At 40.6% G+C, this 19,187-nt stretch overlaps 1 protein-coding gene across 3 annotated transcripts in view; it reads left to right on the forward strand.

The window, feature by feature from the left end:
• Nucleotides 1-2,465: 2,465 nt before the first annotated feature.
• Nucleotides 2,466-19,187, forward strand: part of klhl12 (kelch-like family member 12) — a 131,383-nt gene continuing 114,661 nt past the window's right edge. Inside the window, exons 1-5 of one of the 3 annotated variants that reach the window (XM_063043621.1) lie at nt 2,621-2,731; nt 3,795-3,990; nt 5,625-5,797; nt 15,112-15,346; nt 18,511-18,664. In XM_063043621.1, coding sequence (XP_062899691.1) covers nt 15,164-15,346; nt 18,511-18,664 — 337 coding nt within the window. In that variant the 5' untranslated portion in view covers nt 2,621-2,731; nt 3,795-3,990; nt 5,625-5,797; nt 15,112-15,163. Of the gene's footprint in view, nt 2,564-2,620; nt 2,732-3,794; nt 3,991-5,624; nt 5,798-15,111; nt 15,347-18,510; nt 18,665-19,187 lie in introns of those variants that run through there. The other 2 variants (XM_063043622.1, XM_063043620.1) reach the window with 2 other exon arrangements.

A 19,187-nucleotide genomic window follows, 5' to 3' on the forward strand; every position in this document is an offset into this window, starting at 1 on the left:
AAGAGAGCTGGACTCTGCACATCTATACTCACGATCTTCCACAGGTGCACAATAGAAAGCATCCTAACAAGCTGCATCACTGGTACAGGAACGGTATTGCGGCAGACAGGAGGGTTCTGCAGTGGGCAGTCAAAACTCCCCAACACATCGCCTGCACTAGCCTACCTGCCACCAAGCACATATATACATAAAGGTGCTGGAAAAGGGCCAGTAACATCATGAAGGATCCCACCCACACCACTCATGGACTGTTTGCCCCACTCGCATCAGAGACGGGGGTGTGTAGCGTCCACACCAGGACCAACAGGCTCAAAAGCAGGGACTTTCCCCAAGCAGTAAGGCTGATTAACACCCCTCCCACTAACTCCACCACTACTTTATTATTTCCCATCAGTCAGTCACCTGACGTACAGTCTAGTGTCACCTTACGGACATAAAATCAGTCTATGTATATAGATACTACTATTTTGTTCTTTATCATTTGGGTTTGATTTTGTGCTGCATTGGGTCTGGAGTAACAATCATTTTGTTCTTCCCACACCTGTGTACGGGAAATGAATTTAAACAATCTTGAATCATGGTGCTCTTTAGGTATGTATCCAAATCACTTTGAAAGGTGTAGCAACATGTCTCACCACAATAGAACATAGAATAGTACAGCACAGTACAGTACAGGCCCTTTGGCCCACAATCTTGTGCTGACCCTTAAACCCTGCCTCCCATATAACCCCCCACCTTAAATTCCTCCATATACCTGTCTAGTAGTCTCTAAAATTTCATAGTGTATCTGCCTCCACCACTGACTCAGGCAGTGCATTCCACGCACCAACCACTCTCTGAGTAAAAAACCTTCCTTTAATATCCCCCTTGAAATTCCTACCCCTTACCTTAAAGCCATGTCCTCTTATATTGAGCAGTGGTGCCCTGGGGAAGAGGTGCTGGCTGTCCACTCTATCTATTCCTTTTAATATCTTGTATACCTCTATCATGTCTCCTCTCATCCTTCTCTCCAAACAGTAAAGCCCTAGCTCCCTTAATCTCTGATCATAATGCATACTCTCTAAACCAGGCAGCATCCTGGTATCAATGCCATCCAAATGTAGAACGATAAAGGAAGGAGGCTTATGGGTATGGCAAGTTGCCGGAAGACGAGGAGGAAATCAGCAGGTCAGGCTTCATCTATGGAGGGAAATGTATACTTGATGTTTTAGGTCAAAACCCTTAATCTGCGCAGATATTCATCAGTGGGTGTATTTAAGGCAGAGCTTGAAATGTTCTTGATTGGACACAGCATCAAAGGTTACAGGGAGGAGTCCAGGGAAATGGGGTTGAGGTGGGGAAAAAGGATCAGCCATGATTGAATGGTGCAACAGACTCGATGGTCCAGATGGCCGAATTCTGCTCCTATCTCATATAGTCTTATGGTCGATTTGCATGGAGGTGCAGATGGGTGCAAATAACACGAGACAACAATGATTTTGCTTCCTGAATACTTTTGGGTGTATCGTTTGGATCTTGGACTGTTGATCATGAAATCACCATGAAATTTCCCTATCACACACCAAATTGTTGTAATTGTTATTTCAATTCATAATACAAGTCAATTGAAAAATTGCCCACAATATAAGCTGAAAAGTTTTCTATGTTGTCTAGGAATGCTTGGGCAGGGTGGATACTGCATGGCAGGGCAGGTTTTGAGAAAGGCTATAAATTTCCATTAAGGATTTCAATATTTCAAACAGTCGTTTCCCAGAATAACGACACCAAGATTAAGGCATTTTTGTTGGTCCACAAATCGAGAAAATCACATGGAAGGCATTCAAGATGTTGTTAAAAATGTTCTTGGCAACTACCGAGCACCAAACTATGTGCAGCAACATGTCGCTAAAGATTCGTTTTCTGCATTCCCGTTTAGACGAATTCCCTGCAATTCTTGAAGCTGTCAGTGACGAGTACGGTGAAAAGTTTCACCGGGATATTCAATCACGTAGAAACAGTATCAGGGCAGTTGGAATCCATCGATGCTGGCTAATTATTGTTAGATATGTAAGCGAAAAGACTCGGACACTGAGTACAAACGAAAATGATCAACAAAACATTTTTAGCTTAGTTGAACTGCTGTATTGCAAAGCGTCAGCACCGTCGTGCAATTAAACGTATTATATTCAATGAAAGTTAATTTCTTGTTTCTCCTAATTCCTATGTCATGTGATGCAAGTAGTCTAAGATTATATCTGTGTTCAGCTTCAAGCTGCCTATCATAAACGAAAAAAAATCTGAGGGGGCACCACTTTAAAAAAAATGTCGGGGCTGCAGGACAGAAATGAGTCCATGATTGAAAAGCAGATTGCAGTCGGAGCTAGGGACGAAAAGTGGAAAAACTGAACAATTTTAAACTGGGAAATGCTCAACCTCTCCAAATATATCACGTGATAAGCCCTCAACATTGCCCCCCTCCCACCCCACCAGCGGAAAGGGACTGCGTCTACTGTTGGGGCGGCGCTCCCACCGTGCATTGTGGGAGTTGTAGTTCATATGGTTGAGTTGAAACCCGGGTTAGACGGTAAGTAGGGACGGCTGATGGCGGTTGTACGGAGGGAGGGAAGGGGAGTTGGGGGTGAGCTGTCAGCCGAGTCTCTGATCCGTCAGAGGAAAACTGGAAGTAGTTAATGTCCGAGCGTGGAGTCTATTTGAGTGAATTCCACAAACACACTAGGCCCTGGACCCCGGGGTAAGAACATTAGAATGGGCGCAGGTGGGCCGCTGTTACTGACAACCGAGGGGGGCAGGGGCAGGTGGGACAGGAGGCCGAAGGGGAGAATACCCGGCAAGGGGAGTAATGGGAGGAGATTGGCAGGGGACCGAGGGGGTGGCACCCAGGAAAGGAAGGAAGGGAGGGAGGGAGAAGAGAAGGGGAGAAAGGCTGAGATGGGGAAGGACAGGGAAATATCAAGGAAGGATGAAATAGGGATGAACCCTGGGAGAGAAGGAGCAGGTGGGCGAGGGGGAGGAAAAAAAACAGTCGGTGGAGACGGAGGCTAGAGATGAAAGCCCAGGGAGGTGAAGCTGATAAAGTGGCTGGACGTGGGATTAAACTAGGAGAAAGGGATATAGGGAATAATCAGGGAGTGGGAATATTTTCAGAAAGAAATCGAGGAAGGGAAGTAACCAGGGGATATGAATACAGTATTCTCAAAAAAAAAGAAGAAATTGCGGAATGGTTCATGGAAGGGTCTGACCAAAGAGGAAGTTAGGTTGGAATAATGTGGGAAGAAGGAATACCTTGAAAAATGGAAACGAGGTAATTTTATGGTGTATTAAATTCATGGGTGTGGATAGGCAATTTCCCAGTAAGGAGAAGAGACAAAAGAGGAGTGTAATATAGAGGAGGTGGGAAAATCCTCAGGAGGAGGAAGTGTGGAGGTTGACATAACCAGAAAATCCACTGGTGAGAAAGGAAACGGGGAGGGAACACATGAGGGGTAGAATAAACTGAATGGATTGACAAGGAGACTGGGACTGAATGTGGAAAGCAGAGTAATAAATTGGAGAAGGGTAGGGATGAAATTGGGCTAGGATCTGGAAATAAATCAGAAACCGATTTAATATCACCAGCATATGTTGTGAAATTTGTTAACTTTACAGCAGTAGTACAATGAATTACATGATAAATAAAGTGAAAAAACTGTGTTGTGTTTAGTATACATGCCTGTTAATTAGTTAAAATAAGTGGTGCAAAATAACAGAAATAAGAAAGTAGTGAGGTAGTGTTAATGGGGTCAATGTCTATTCAGAAAACAGATGGCAGAGGGGAAGAAGCTGTTCCTGAATCACTGAGTGTGTGCCTTCAGGCACCTGTACCTCCTTCCTGATGGTAGCGATGTGAAGAGGGCATGTCCTGGGTGATGGGAATCCTTAATGATGGACGCCACCTTCCTAAGGAACAGCTCCTTGAAGATGTCTTGGTTACTACAGAAGCTGGTACCCGTGGTAGAGTTTCTGCAACTTATTTTCATCTTGTGCAGTAGCCTGTCCTCCTTCCCCCCCCCCCCCACATACCAGATGGTGATGCAGCCAGTTAGAAAGCTCTCCACTGTACTTGTAGAAGTCTTTGAGTGTTTTAGTTGACAAACCAAATCTCAAAAACTCCTAATGAAATATAGCCGCTGTCTTGTCTTCTTTGTAGCTGCGTCAATATGATGCATCCAGGTTAGGTTCTCAGAGCGATTAACACCCAGGAACTTGAAATTGCTCACTCTCTCCACTTCTGATCCCTCTATGAGGATTGGCTTGTGTTCTCTCGTCTTGCCCTTCCTGAAGTCCACAATCAGCTCTTTGGTCTTGCTGACATTGAGTGCAAGGTTGTTACTGTGACACCACTCCACTAGCTGGTATATCTCACTCTTGTACACCCTCTCATCTCCATCTGAGATTCTACTGACAATGGTTGTAGCATCAGCAAATTTATAGATGTTGTTTGAGCTGTGCCTAGCCATACAGTTACAGGTGTAGAGACTACAGCAGTGGGCTAAGCACACATCCCTGTGGAGCGCCCATATTAATTGTCAATGGGGTTGAGATGTCATTTCCAATCTGCACAGATTGTGGTATTCCAATTAGGAAGCTGAGGATCCAGTTGCAGAGGGAGATACAGAGGCACAGGTTCTGTAGCTTTTCGATCAGTACTGTAGGAGTGATGGTGTTAAATACTGAGCTATAGTCAATGAACAGCATCCTGATATGGGTATTTGCATCTTCCAAGTGATCTATGGCTGTGTGGAGAGCCATTTAGATCACGCCTGCTACAGACCTATAGTGACAATGTGCAAATTGTGGGTCCAGGTCCTTCCTGAAAGAGATATTCATTCTAGCCAGGACCAACCTTCCAAAGCATTTTCATCACTGTAGGTGTGAGCAGTACTGGACAACAGTCATTGAGGCAGCTCACACTGCTCTTCTTGGGCACTGGTATAATTGTTCTTTTGAAGCAGTTGTGAACTTCTGACTGTAGCAGTAAAAGATTGAAAATGTCTTTGAATACCCCCACCAGTTGGTTGGCGCAAGTTTTCAGGGCCTTACTCCATCAGGCCCTGCTGCCTTGCGAGGGTTCACCTTCTTGAAAGACAGCCTGACGTCAGCCTCTGAGACAGAGATTTCAGAGTCACAGAGTGCTGCAGGGATCCTTATAGCTGTTGTTTTATTCTCCCTTTCAAAGCGAGCATAAAAGGGGTTGAGTTTGTCTGAAAATGAAGCATGGGTGCCATTCACAATTTTGGGTTTTGCTCTGTGGGAATTAATGGTCTGCAAACCCTGCCAGAGTTGATGTGTATGGTAAGATATAAAAGATGGCGCACAGCCTCCTCAGTGCATTATCCAAATCCATAAAAGAAATATCTGCAACTATTCTGCAGATCCCATTTATATTGCATGTTTGCACAGTTGAGCTATTTAATTTCTGATTTTTGCTCTGATGTGTGCAGCTTGATGCTGTAATATCAAGTTAAAATGGTTAACAAGAGAGGGTGTTATTATTGCCTAGCACCTAGTAAATACTGATGCAGTAGAAGTTTTTTTTTGGTAGATTAATTAATTTTAATATATTGATGTTTCTATTAATATTCTAGGTGGTATGACTGGAGATGGCAGAAGACGACTGAAATAACTGATTCCATGAAGTTGGTTTTACTCATTTCTGGAAGAGCAGAAAAGACGTGGTTGGACGGAGGTAGCAGCTGCTAGACTAGAGCTCTGCCATGGCGTTTCAGATGCTCTAGTAAATCTAGTTCCTTAAGTGAAAGTAAGAATGATCTCTCTGTGAAAAGACAATGATTCTTACTCCATTTCACATTCCTGATACTTCTGCAAACCACAACAACAAATTGGATTCTTCCAGTCTTGCATTGACTAGGTTGCAGCTGATTTGAACTGTTCAATGTAACAAATTTTCTCTCTTAGTTCTTATACTAATACTCAATGTTGCAACTCTACAGGATGGTTTGAGTTTCATTGTTTGTGTAAAATATAGAAATTTAGACACAGGAAGCCATTTGACTGATGATGTCCACATTGGTCAAAGAAAAACAAATCCAACCTCCTGAAAAATTTTGCTAGTTCTTGAACTTCAGGTATTCATCCAGGTATTTCTTAAATGTGATTAACATTTCTGCCTCTTCCATATATTCAGGCAATGAATTCAAAACTCCCTGCGTTATCTGGTGCAGATGTTTCCAAACCTTCCCACAACTCTACCAATTTAAATCAAAATCCTTGAATTATTGATCCGTCTCGTAAGGGAATTGTGTGAATTCTTCCATTTCTAACTCCATAAAATTTTACATCCTTAACTATGTGTCTCTGTTAAAGTGAAGTAGCCCCAGATTATCTATTATTTTCTCATAGCTTAAAATTCCCATGTCAGCATCCTCCGAGTTTTCCAGTCTATCCATTACCACTGCTGGTGTACCTGAAAATTGTATCCAATCCTTTAGATTAGGAGTACTCTTTTCCTTTTTAAATCATGATGTTGTGACAATTGTGTTCCAGTTCTTTGGCTTGATACAGAGAATTCAAAGATGCCAAGCAACAGAGGAAAATTATAAAATTAAATTGGATTCAGACCTAATGAGATAATTGGACTGAGGTATGCTTTGGTTGATGTACTGTACAGAATTAAAGCATGTGTCAGCTCTTGGAATGGACTTCAGTGTTCCACTGTGTGTTGGACCTTCCCCCACAAATGGTTGATTGGCCCCTAGTGCAGATGTTCCCATCTTGGGGTCCACAGACCCCTCGGTTAATTATGAGGCTCCGGACATAAAAATGATTGGGCGTCCCTGTGCCTGGTGAAACCTATCACCATTGTGGAGATTATAAATTAAAGGAGTTTGGGATTAAATCATTGGGATGGGGTAGGGAGGCATGAGAGTAAATGCAATTTTACTGTAAATAAATGCAATGCAATATGCAATGCAATAAATAAATGCAATATGCAGATTTCATATTGTTTCATATTTCTTACAATAGAAGAAGCTCCAGTCTTCAAAATCCTATTAAACTCTTAGTCCCCATTCCCTCACTTAGTGCCCATTCTCTTGCATATGCCCATTAAGTCGACCCAAATCTATCACCGTTGACAATAGGGATGATCTACAGTAGTCTATTCACCTAGCCAGCTCACCTTGTGGCAGTGACAACCTGAGTTACTATAACTGAGGTAGGAGCACTACCCACTGCACCCTGGTGCCTGACATTTTTTTTGACTTTGAGCATCTATCTATTAATAGTAATTGGAATATTTTAAACTGAGAATTTTAAGCTATGAGAAAATAATAGACTGGGGCTGCTTTATTTAAACAGAGACATGTAGTTAAGGATGTAAAATTTTATGGAGTTAGAAATGGAAGAATTCACACAATTTCCTTATGAGACGGATCAATAATTAAAGGATTTTTAGTTAAATTAAATTGGTAAAAGCCCACTAAAAGGAATTCAATAAAGTGCCATGTAAATGGGTATGTTGCATGTTAGTGGTCATGCTATTTGGGGCAATATACCTGTAGAGAAGTAGCTCTCTAACAACACAAAACATTAAGGATAACTGGACTATTTTCAGGTTGGTGCGCTGTAACCAGTAGAGCACAGGGATCTGTCCTGAGATTCAACTATTTGCAGTTTAGATGAATGCTTTGAGTGGAGATGGGGTATATGTGCTCATGACTGATGGGAATGAATGTGGAGGGGTTGTGAAGTGTTGGGCAGAAACTTTCAGAACACAGTATAACTGTGAGAATGTGGCCTTAACTACTTGGGTAGGAGGATTAGAAAAACATACTCTATTGCGATTATTGACCCGAGAAAGCTCTGGCCTGGATGAGTAGTGTAGTGTAACAGAGGGTGATATGTCAGCTTCCATCACACCGTTGTGAAATTCTGGGGTCTGACCAATATACCAACACAAGGATCAGGTGCAGCCAGTCACTTGCAATGCCTTGCACTCACTCGTGTGCCTTCATGTGACCTCATGCCTGAAGACAACATGTCAACACCAGTCCACAACACTGGTCCTCATAAGCAGCTTTTCCACACAGAGATGTGGAGTGATTCATCACTGGGTTTGTGGCAGGGACTCAGAAAGGGAGCACCTGCTGTGTTTGTGTTTGTGTTTGTTTCACAATGACTGCTTCAGGACTGATTCCACTACCAGTGTATGGAATGCTGTGGGGCAAAGAAATCTGGGTGTACTTGTATATGAAGCACAAAGTTAGCAAACAGGTACAACAAGGTTTATTACAACTGTGCAAGGCATTGTGGGACCACACTTGGAATAATGTGTAGGACTCCTTATTTAGATGGTAACATACTTGCATTGCAGGCTGATAAGAGAAAATCCACGTGGTTAGTTCCTAGAAGGAATAAAATCACAGGCAGTAATTTTACCATGATGTTAAATTGGCCATCCCTGCTTCTGTAAAGAAGGGTTGAGCAGGTAGGGTTTTTATTCATTGCAGTTTAATATAATGTAAAGGTATCATAATATATTTAAAGTTTGCAGGGCACTTGACAGAGGAGTTGATGTAGGGATAGTTCTTCAAAGTAAATTTATTATCAAAGTACATATACTGTGTTATCATATACAACCTTAAAATTCATTTTCTTATGGAAATACTGAATAAACCTATAGAATAATAACCATAACAAAATCAATGAAAGACCGCATCAACATGGTTGTTCAAGCAGTGTGAAAAAGACAACAAACTGCAAACACAGAAAGAAAGGAATAATAATCAGAATCAGATTTAATATCACTGGCATATGTTTTGAAATATGTTGTATGCAATTGAAAAACGTGAATTACAGTGAATATATATATATATATAAAATAGTTAAATTAAGTAAGTAATACAAAAATAGAAATAAGAAAAGTAATGAGATAGAGTTCATAGGTTCAATGTCCATTTAGGAATCGGATGGCAGAGGGGAAGAAGCTGTTCCTGAATCATTAAGTGTGTGCCTTCAGGCTTCTGCACCTCCTTCTTGATGGTTGCCGTGAGAACAAGGCATGCCCTGGGTGATTAAATAAGCAATAAATATCAAGGACCTGAGACAGAGAGTCCTTGAACGTGAGTCTATTGGTTGTGGAAACATTCCAATGATGGGGCAAGTGAAGTTGAGTGAAGCTACCCCTTTGGTTCAAGGGCCTGATGCTTGAGGGGTAGTAATTGTTCCTGAACCTGGGGCTCCTGTGCCTTCTTCCTGCTGGCAGCAGTGAGAAGACAGCCGCTGCCTGATGATGCATGTTGCTTTCCTGCGACAGTATTTTATGTAGATGTGTTCAATGGTGGGGAGGATTTTACCCCTGATGGCCATATCCACTACTTTTTGTAGGATTTTCCATTCAAGAGCTTTGGTGTTTCCATGCCAAGCTGTGAAGCAGCTAGTCAATATACTCTACACTGCACTAATATAGAAATTTTTCAAGGTGTTAGATGTCATGCCAAATCTTCGCGAACACCTAAGGGGGTAGGGTTGCTGCCCTGCTTTCTTCATAATTTCACTTGCGTGCTGGGCCCAGGACCAGTCCTATGAAGGATTTAAAGTCTCCACCTCTGATCCCCTGAGGACTGCCTCATGGTGCTCTGGTTCCCTTCTCCTGAAGTCAATAATCAGCTCCTTGGTCTTGCTGACATTGAGTAAGAGGTTGTTGTTATGGCACTACTCAGCCAGATCTTCAGTCTCCTTCCTATATGCTGATTCATCACCATTTTTGATTCTGCCTGTGACAGTGGTGTCATCAGCAAACTTGAATTTGACATTGGAACTGTGCTTTGCTACACAGTCATAAGTGTAAAGTGAGTAGAGCAGGGGCCAAGCACGCAGCCTTGTGGTGCATCTGTGCTAATGGAGATTGTGGAGGAGATATTGTTGCCAATCCGAACAGGCTAGGGTCTGCAAGTGTGGAAATCAAAGATCCAATTCCACAAGGTGGTATTGAGATCAAGGTCTAGGAGCTTATTGATAAGTTTTTGAAGAGATAGTGGTATTGAATGCTGAGCTGTAGTCAATAAAGAGCATCCTGTTTTATGCATCTGTGCTGTCCAGATGTTCCAGGCTTGAGTAAAGAGCCAATGAGGTGGACCTGTTGCTTTAGTAGGCAAATTAGAGCAGATCTAAGTCGCTTTGCAGGCAGTAGTTGATACGTTTTATCACCAACTTCTCAAACACTTCATCACTGTGGATGTAAGTGCTCCTGGACGATGGTCAGTGAAGCAGGTCACCACTTTCTTCTTGGGCACCAGTATAATTGAGGCCTGCTTGAAGCAGGTGGGTACCTTTAGATCGCAAAATGAGAGGTTAAAGTTCTCGGTGAACACTCCAGCCAGTTGATCAGCATAGGTCTTTAATACTTGGCCATGTACCCCATCTGGGCCGGATGCTTTTCATGGGTTTACATTCCTGAAGGCAATCATTGGTAGATACGGGAGTTTGTGATGTTTCCTCCATATTTTGACAGTCAAAGTGAGCATAGAAGGCATTGAGCTCATCTGGAAGTGAAGCTCTGCTGTCGCCTATGTCACTTGATTTAATTTTATAAGAGGTTGATAGTATTCAAGCCCTGCCACAACAGTCAAGCTACTTCATTGACTGAAGTTTAGTCTGGAATTGCCACTTAGCCTGTGTGGTTACTTTCCGAGATCGTACGTGGACCTCTTGTAATTTTCTTGATCACCAGACTTGAATGCCTCTGATCTGGCTGTCAGCAGATTGCGGATCTCATGGTTCATCCAGGGCTTTTGACTGGGGAAGACTGGGAATGATTTCTTATTGGGAATCTAGAATTAGAGGATGCTGTTCTGGAATTAGGTAGTTTACCACATAAGATGAGAATGTAACTTCTGAATCCTTGGAATTCTGAGCTACTGAACACTATGGAATCATTAAATGTATTCAAAGTGTAGACCAAGATCAAAGCTATCTTGACCCCTTTGAATAGCAAAACAGGCTTGAGGTCCATATGACTTATTCCTCTTATTTCTTATATTCAGATGGTTTGCACTGGGAAAACAAGATTGTTAAATGAGGTATGGAGGCCAAAGGAAATCCAGGCTTCAGGACAAGGCTGATTGTGCTTCATTCATTGTTTGGTGGTTTTGCAAGATGCATAACAGAGCACTCTGCAGTGGCAATATTTAAAATGTTTGGAACATGGTAACATCATGAAAAATACTGCGCTCTTGCCTATCTTAGTACAATAAGAAATTGGTTTTTTTCTGAATTATTGTAGGAAATGAATGTCCATCACAAAAAAATCTTCCATTTCATAAATACATGCCACCACACCCCCTTCTGCCTCTGATAATAGAATTAATAAACTGGAACAGGGAATCAGTTAGTGGCAGGTAGTCTTCCCGTATATTATGATTTTCCACCATCTACTTTAAGCATGAGAAAATTCTCACGGGGTTTAAAAAATTCTTCTCCTTCAGAATACTAATGAGTACAATGTTGCATGTTAATCTTGTTAGTCAGAAATAATTAGATTGAATTAAAATATTAACAATAAATACTATTGATAGAAATGTTTTGGTATGCTTTTAAATCTTGGCTTGATCTTTTTTAAGGCCGAATGTTTTAGTAAGTAGTGGAACTGGATGGAGATCTATGATTATAATAAATGTCTACTACCTAAAAATCAGATGTGCGTGAAATATGTACTGAATTGGTGCATTATGTGGGAGGCTGCAGATCAGTTTGTACAACAGGCTCTCTGTGGTTGACTTTAGTCAGGGATTTTTGAAGCAAATTTACATCTAATCCTGTTCAGGATGTATTACAGACTGCAGTTAATTTATATCCTTCTCATTGACATTTGGAACAGTATTGAACTTGTCATTTTAATGACTGAGTTTCTAAGTACTTCCACTTCCATGATGGCACCTCAGCTCAGATACAGGCTTTTCTTTGTTTCAGTCTGTTGCTCGGACAGTGTCTACCTAAGCAAAGCAAAAGCATTGTTAATTATGACAAACTTGCTTGCAGAGCTATCAGTAGCTTTGTATCTCAAAAATAACTATAAATGGGGATCTTTGTGACATTTCAATGTGCTAAGGCATTTTGTAAAGTAATTATTTGAAGCCTTGTGAAACTCAAGTTGGTTCCATCAACTTGTATAGGTATGGCTAAGGCGATTTGACATCCTGATGGACCTGAAACTGAAAATAATGAAGAAAGAAAGAAAGCTTGCAAAATTTTTACAGTTTTGACCTTTGTAGTCAATAGAGTTTAGAAGAGTGCTCATTGGTTTTGGGGAAATTTATTTGACACATAAAGAGCACTGACAATATAACCAGCTCTTTTTATCCCTCATCAAATGCTTGTTAGCATGATAAATGGCATCTCCAGTAGTGAAAAATAGCATTCTAAACTATGGCAGGTTCAGGTTCACAATCTTCTAATTCTGAGATGAGTGTGCTTCAGTTTAGTCAAGGTTGATGCCTTAATTTCCATAGCTAGAAACATGGTGAGTGTGGCCTGATGGTTGATTTGGGATTATACAGGCAACGGGCAGAGACATAAAGATGTTCTTACTTTGTTATAGGAAAAAGCCGGAGTCAGAATTATTGAGATTGCTTCAATGCATTCAATGTTTTTGTTGCCTGATACTTTCTTACGCCATATGCAGTTAAAATGTCAATGTTGTTCTTATCTCATAATCTAAGAAGAATGTAGTACTGCCTCAATGACTATCATCCAGTAGCACTTACATCCATTGTGATGAAGTATGTTGAGAGGTTGATGATGAAACATAGCAACTCCTGCCTGAGAAGTGACTTTGATCTGCTCCAGTTTGCCTAGCGTCACAACAGGTCCACAGCAGATGCCATTCCATTGACTCTTCACTCAACCCTGAAACATCTGGACAACGAAGATGCATACATCAGGATATTTCTACTAACTACATCTACACATTTAATACTATCATTCCTTCAAAACTAATCAATAAGCTTTAAGACCTTGGCCTCAGTACCTCCTTGTGCAATTGGATCTTTGATTTCCTCACTTGCAGACCCCAGTCAATTCAGATTGGCAACAACATCTCCTCCACAAACTCCATCAGCACAGCTGCACCACGGGCTGTGTGCTTAGCCCCCTGCTCTACTCACTTTATACTTATGACTGTGAGGCTAAGCACAGCTCTAACGGTATATTTAGGTTTGCTGAAGACGCTGCTGTTGTTGGCCGAATCAAAGGTGATGATGAATCAGCATATAGGAGGGAGATTGAAAATCTGGCTGGGTGGTGCAACAATAACAATCTCCCTCTCATTGTCAGCAAGACCAAAGAGTTGATTATTGACTTCAGGAGGAAGAAACCAGAGGTCCATGAGCCAGTCCTTATCAGAGGATCAGAGGTGGAGAGGGTCAGCAACTTTAAATTCCTTGGTATTATTCATTTCAGAGGATCTGTCCTGGGCCCAACACTTATATGCCATTATGAAGAAAGCTCAGCACTGACTCTACTTCCTTAGAAGTTTGTGAATACATATAATTTAGACGACGGTAGTAGAATCATTTCAAGCATGTATAACGGTTTGTCAAATCTTAAAACACATTCGACTTCATACATTAAAACAAAATGGGAGAAGGAGGAGGGATAATAATATCTGAGGAGGACTGGACAATAATATGGAGGTATCAATGGAAGTGTACCAGTTCACAGAAATGGAGGGAGTTCGTGTGGAAAAACTTGATAAGATATTTTATTACACCCTCTCAGAAATCCCATTATGACAGTAACCCAGCTGTTTGCTGGAGAAATTGTGTAAATCAAAATGCAAACCATTATCATATTTTCTGGAAACTCCCCGTTATCAAAGACTATTGGAGTGGGACACATAATGCCCTACAAGACATCTTTAAATGTGAAATACATTAAGACCATATATTTTGGGTATATACCTCAAGAATGGTTGAAAAGAGAAATATTTAATGAATATACTGCTGTTGGCTGGTAGAAAGACCCTTACCAGGAAATGGTTATCACAGGAGAGCTCAACTTTAAGTGTATGGATGGAAAGTACAATGGACATTTACAAAATGGAGAAGATAACAGCATCTGTTAATCATAAGTTGGAACAATTTTATTCATGCTGGAAAAAATGGTTTAACTACATAACACCTCATAGGCCAGCTTTTATTCTCACAAGTCAATGAATATGTTATATAAAAAAAAGATCACTCCCTACTCTGTACATAGTTTTCTTCTTTCGATTGTTCTTTGTTTCATCTCCTTTCTATAAGTGTATACCTCAGATAAATATTATGTGGAGATTTGTGACAAATATGATTATGTGATATATATGTACAGTATCTGAAATACATCTTATGGAAATGTTTGTTTGATGATGAAATTCAATAAAAATAAATTACCAAAAAAAAAGTTTGTGAATATTTGGCATGACATTTAAAACTTTGACTAACTTCTATAGATGTGTAGTGGAGAGTGGGTGCATCATGTCCTGGTATGAAAACACCAGTGCCCTTGAATGGAAATTCCTGCAGCCTAGTCCATCATGGGTAATGCCCTCCCCTCCCCTCCAATGAGCACATCTACATGGAGAGCTTCATCAAGGGACGCACACTACTGAGGACTCATACCACCATGTTCAGGAACAGTTATTACCTCTGAAGCATCAGGCTGTTGAACTGAAGGGATAACTTCACTCACTCCAGCACTGAACTGTTCCCACTACCTACGGACTCACTTTCAAGGACTCTTCATCTCATGTTCTCGATATTTATTGCTTATCTATTATTATTGTTATTTTTGTTCTCTTCTGCATTTGCGCAGTTTGTTGTCTTTTGTACATTGGTTGTCAGTGTGTCCTGTTGGGTGTGGTCTTTCATGGATTCTACTGTGTTTTTTGGATTTACTGTGTATGCCCGCAAGAAGACAAATCTCAGAGTTTTTATGGTTAATATATGTACTATATTATGGTTTTTGTATGTATTTTGATAATGAATTTACTTATCAGACTTTGCATATGAAGTATTAAATATCAGTGGTCTATTATTTCAGTATGTTAACAATGTATTGTTGGCAATTTAAATCCAGCTGTAGGCTACAAAATTTCACTTTCCTGGAATTACAAGTGGCAAGCTTCAACATGGCTCCTCGGGACATAATGACGAACTGTCATGCCAAGTCCATTCTTAACACGATGAACTCCTTGAGGAAGAGTAACACCCTGTGCGATGTCACACTGCGAGTTGACAGCAAGGACTTTCCTGTGCATCGTATTGTGCTGGCAGCATGCAGTGATTACTTCTGTGCTATGTTCACCAGTGAGGTAAGCAGGTAGTCTGTAGCTGATGGGTTCTTCTCTGTTATGTTGGTAGAAGGGCAGATTCATTGTCTACTCTTGTTAGTACTGTCACTTTGTCAATATGGCATCTTAAGATAGAGTTGTCTATGCAGTATTAATAGTTTTATCTTAGCAAGAGATGTTCCATGTAGTGCATTGAACTGTAACTTTGGGAGGCTGCTCTTAGTGACCAACTGATAGTAATGAGCTATCAGAATTTGGAAGGCACCTAATTAGTCTAGTGCTTCTGTACTACTACTGTTCAAATACAAAACTTGAGGTGTCGCAATCTTTGTTGACTTCAAACATTTATCCCTAAAAAAAAGTATGATAGTCTCTGCTTCAATAGTTTCCTCCATTGATGTTTTCTATCTTGCTTCTCACTGTGGTGACGTTAGATAGGCTTTAGGTGATGTAGTTCTGCTTGATTTCATACCTGATGACCAAGCTCTTATCTAGACTAGGAATTTGGATTGCACTTCCTCAAAAACACTCTTAATGCTTAGGCACCAAAATTTTAATAGATTTTGTTAGATAAGAAGTTAGTGGGAAATGAAAACAAGGCAGATAAATGGAGTTAAAATTTGGATCAGTCATGATCTGACTGAACGATGGAGCTGCAACTTCAGTTCTGTGTTTCTAACTTTACAATTATACCCCTTTTGATTGGATTCTGCTGCTGAAAGAAATAGCATTTGATTCAGTAGCAGGGCATCAGCCAGGCATATGCTGTTATCTTCTACTATATTACCATGTTGCTATGTAGTAGACAAAAAGGGTGTAATCTACTTCCTTTATTACCTTTTAATTCATTCTGTCTGGCTCTTGCCAGAGAAGTTATTTTTATTTAAAACCATAGAAAATAGAAGAGAAATTATATGAGAGCGTCATTTAAAAGCTGTAGAATATAGGTTGTGAAAATATCATTGAAGTATGTTACTGAAATAGTGCTGGGGAAAAGTACTTGCAGTGAGAATTGTTCATCCTTGTTGAGAAAAATTGCTTTTGAAAACATTCTAAATTTAAAAAAAACACCTCAAAGCATTTTGATGAATGACTCTAGTTAAATTCTGGGTACTATTTGTAGCACTGTTATTAACTAGCTTAAAACATTAACTGGTAGAAGTGTTTTTAACCCCTTCCCTTAATGTATTGCTAAATCCTTCTCTGAGATTGCAGTACATGGCTGCACAAGAGTTGAGGCGTTTGCACAATGATGAATTTCTTTCCTTTATCAAGTTCTTTTTGTTCAAAAAGGAGAACTCATTAGGTTTCTTCAAATTCTGGTTAGAAATTGTTCTTCTCCATCCAACAGTAAAATCTGTTTTTCCCTCTTATTCCTTAGCTAATCATTACTAATTTTCAGGGGTAGCTAGGTAACATGTATTAATGAGGCACAAGGGTTCTGGAAATCTGGAGCTACACCAACAAAATGCAGGATGAAAAGTAAATCAAGCAGCATCTGTGGAAGAAAATAAAACAATGGATGTTTTGGTTCGAGGACCTTCATTAGGAATGGAAAGAAAGAGGGCAGAAGCTGGAAAATAGGGTATGTGGAGGCAAGGAGCATGAGCTGGTGTGTAATAGGTGAATCCAGGTGAGAAGGGGAAGTAGGAAGGTGGGGGAAATAGGGGAAAGGAAAGATATGAGAATTCCCTCTGGTTTCCCACCTCCTTCCCTTTATTCCATGGTCTGCTGTCTTCTATCAGATACCTCTCCTCCATCCCCTTGCCTTTTCCATCTATTCCCTCCCAGCTTTTCACATCATTCATTTCCACACAAACCCTTCCCACTTTCCAACCTTACCATCCCTCAGCTGATCTACCTGTCATCTGCCAGTTCATGCTCCTTTCCCACCCTACCCTTTTATTCTGGCATCTGCCCTCTTTCTTTCTGATCTTGAAGCATCTTGGCCCATAACTTCAACTGTTTATTTGCTACCATTGATGTTGCCTGACCTGTTGTGTTCCTGCAATATTTTGTAATTGTATATTTTGTAACATGAATTAATTCTTAATAATACACAGAGTGCCGGAGAAACACATCATGTCAGGGCAGCATCTGTGGAGAGAAATGGACAGTCGACATTCCTGTTGAGACCCTTCAACTGGACCCTTTGTCTCCTGTCCACTTACATCCATAGCTGTTCCTCTCGTGCTTTGTGTATTGCTCCAAAGTCTATTATCTGCAGTCTCTTGTATCTTCTAAGTCCTTTGTAAGACCCTTTGATTGCAAGCTGATGTTTTATATATATATATATCTAAAAGAGGTGGGCAAATTGAGTAAAAATGTTAAGCAACTCTTTTCAACTCGTGAATTCAGAGGCAGGGCATTGTCAGTATAAATGTTCTCTAAGCTAGCTATTCCCAATTGTATGGGCTAAATTACTCCACTGCATGATGATCTTTGAATAAAGTAAGCAGCACAATGGTTATATTGATGAATAGCGAATCCAAATGCATGGATTAATAGTCCAGAGAATGCTCATTTGCATTTACCAGTGTGTAAATTCTAACTCTGAAATATCTGTTGACAATAAAAGCAACTTGACTATATTGGATTTTTGTAAACCCATCAAGGAAGGGTTTCAGCCTGAAACGTCTACTGTTTGTTCATTTCCGTGGATGCTGCTTGACCTGCTGAATTCCTCAAGCATTTGTGTATGCTAATTAGCAATGTTTGGGAAGTAACACTTTTGTCCCTTTTGGGATTGAGTGGTCGCACAGCCAAATCGGTAACTCTTAACTCTTCATGAAGTGGTTGGAGTGGTTGAGTGAACCTTTCAATGGAATTCAGATCTCACCATTTGCCTGGGAAGTAAACCCACATATTTCGGGCAGTGAAGAACGAGTAATTGATGCATTGCCAGCTAAATGCTAGATATGACAAATGTTTTAAACCTTCATTGAAAACACAACATGTTGGATGTATTCAATCAAGCAGGCAGTGTCTGGGAACAAAGAAAAGGAGACAACATTTTCAGCATCAGTAGAGCAGTGTTTGTGGATATTTTCCAGTGTGCAAGTGTGGGAAGTCTGACCCAGCAGGATGGGTGAGCATGAAGGTGGTTTGTTTCTGTAGAAATTATACACTACCGAGATTGGTTAAGTCACTACACTCTTTTTGAGCCTCTCTTCATTTCCTTGTAGCTTTCAGAGAAGAGTAAACCTGATGTTGATATCCAGGGTCTGACAGCCTCCACCATGGAGATTCTACTGGACTTTGTGTACACAGAAACGGTTCATGTCACCGTGGAGAATGTCCAGGAACTGCTTCCTGCAGCTTGCCTCCTTCAGCTGAAAGGTGAGCTTTCATCTCCATTCTACTGCTCTGGTAAAAAAAATATCAAGGCATATGGTATGAAACCATTCTTATACTTGTGCTTCACTGGTGCAAAGAATCACTCATGGCCACCTCTAATTCAGAAGAATCAACGTTGTTGTATGGTGGCTCTTCTAATCCTGGATTCTATCAACAAGGCTTACAGCCAAACATATAATCATAGAATGTAGTCTCATTTGCTGTGGGGGGAAGCAGGGGAGTTTGCAAACCAAAGTCTCATCTTACAGCAGTGAAAGAGTGAACCCATTTTGAAATTTCAGGCTGGCAATAAAACCAATTTAGTACATCCAGTTGGGAAGATAAACATGACAATTTAATATCTCATATGAATACAGCACCTCAGTGCAGACTTCTCCCTATGTTTCATGGATTGTCTGCCTCTGAGCTTTAATTCAGAATTTTCTGAGATGAAGGTGATTGCATAAGGCAGGGCTGACACTTCAGACTCTGCTTCTGTCTATAGAGTATCATTTACCTGCTGAAG

The sequence above is a fragment of the Mobula hypostoma genome, chromosome 3 (genome assembly GCF_963921235.1).
Source record: "Mobula hypostoma chromosome 3, sMobHyp1.1, whole genome shotgun sequence".
NCBI classification, from domain to species: domain Eukaryota; kingdom Metazoa; phylum Chordata; class Chondrichthyes; order Myliobatiformes; family Myliobatidae; genus Mobula; species Mobula hypostoma.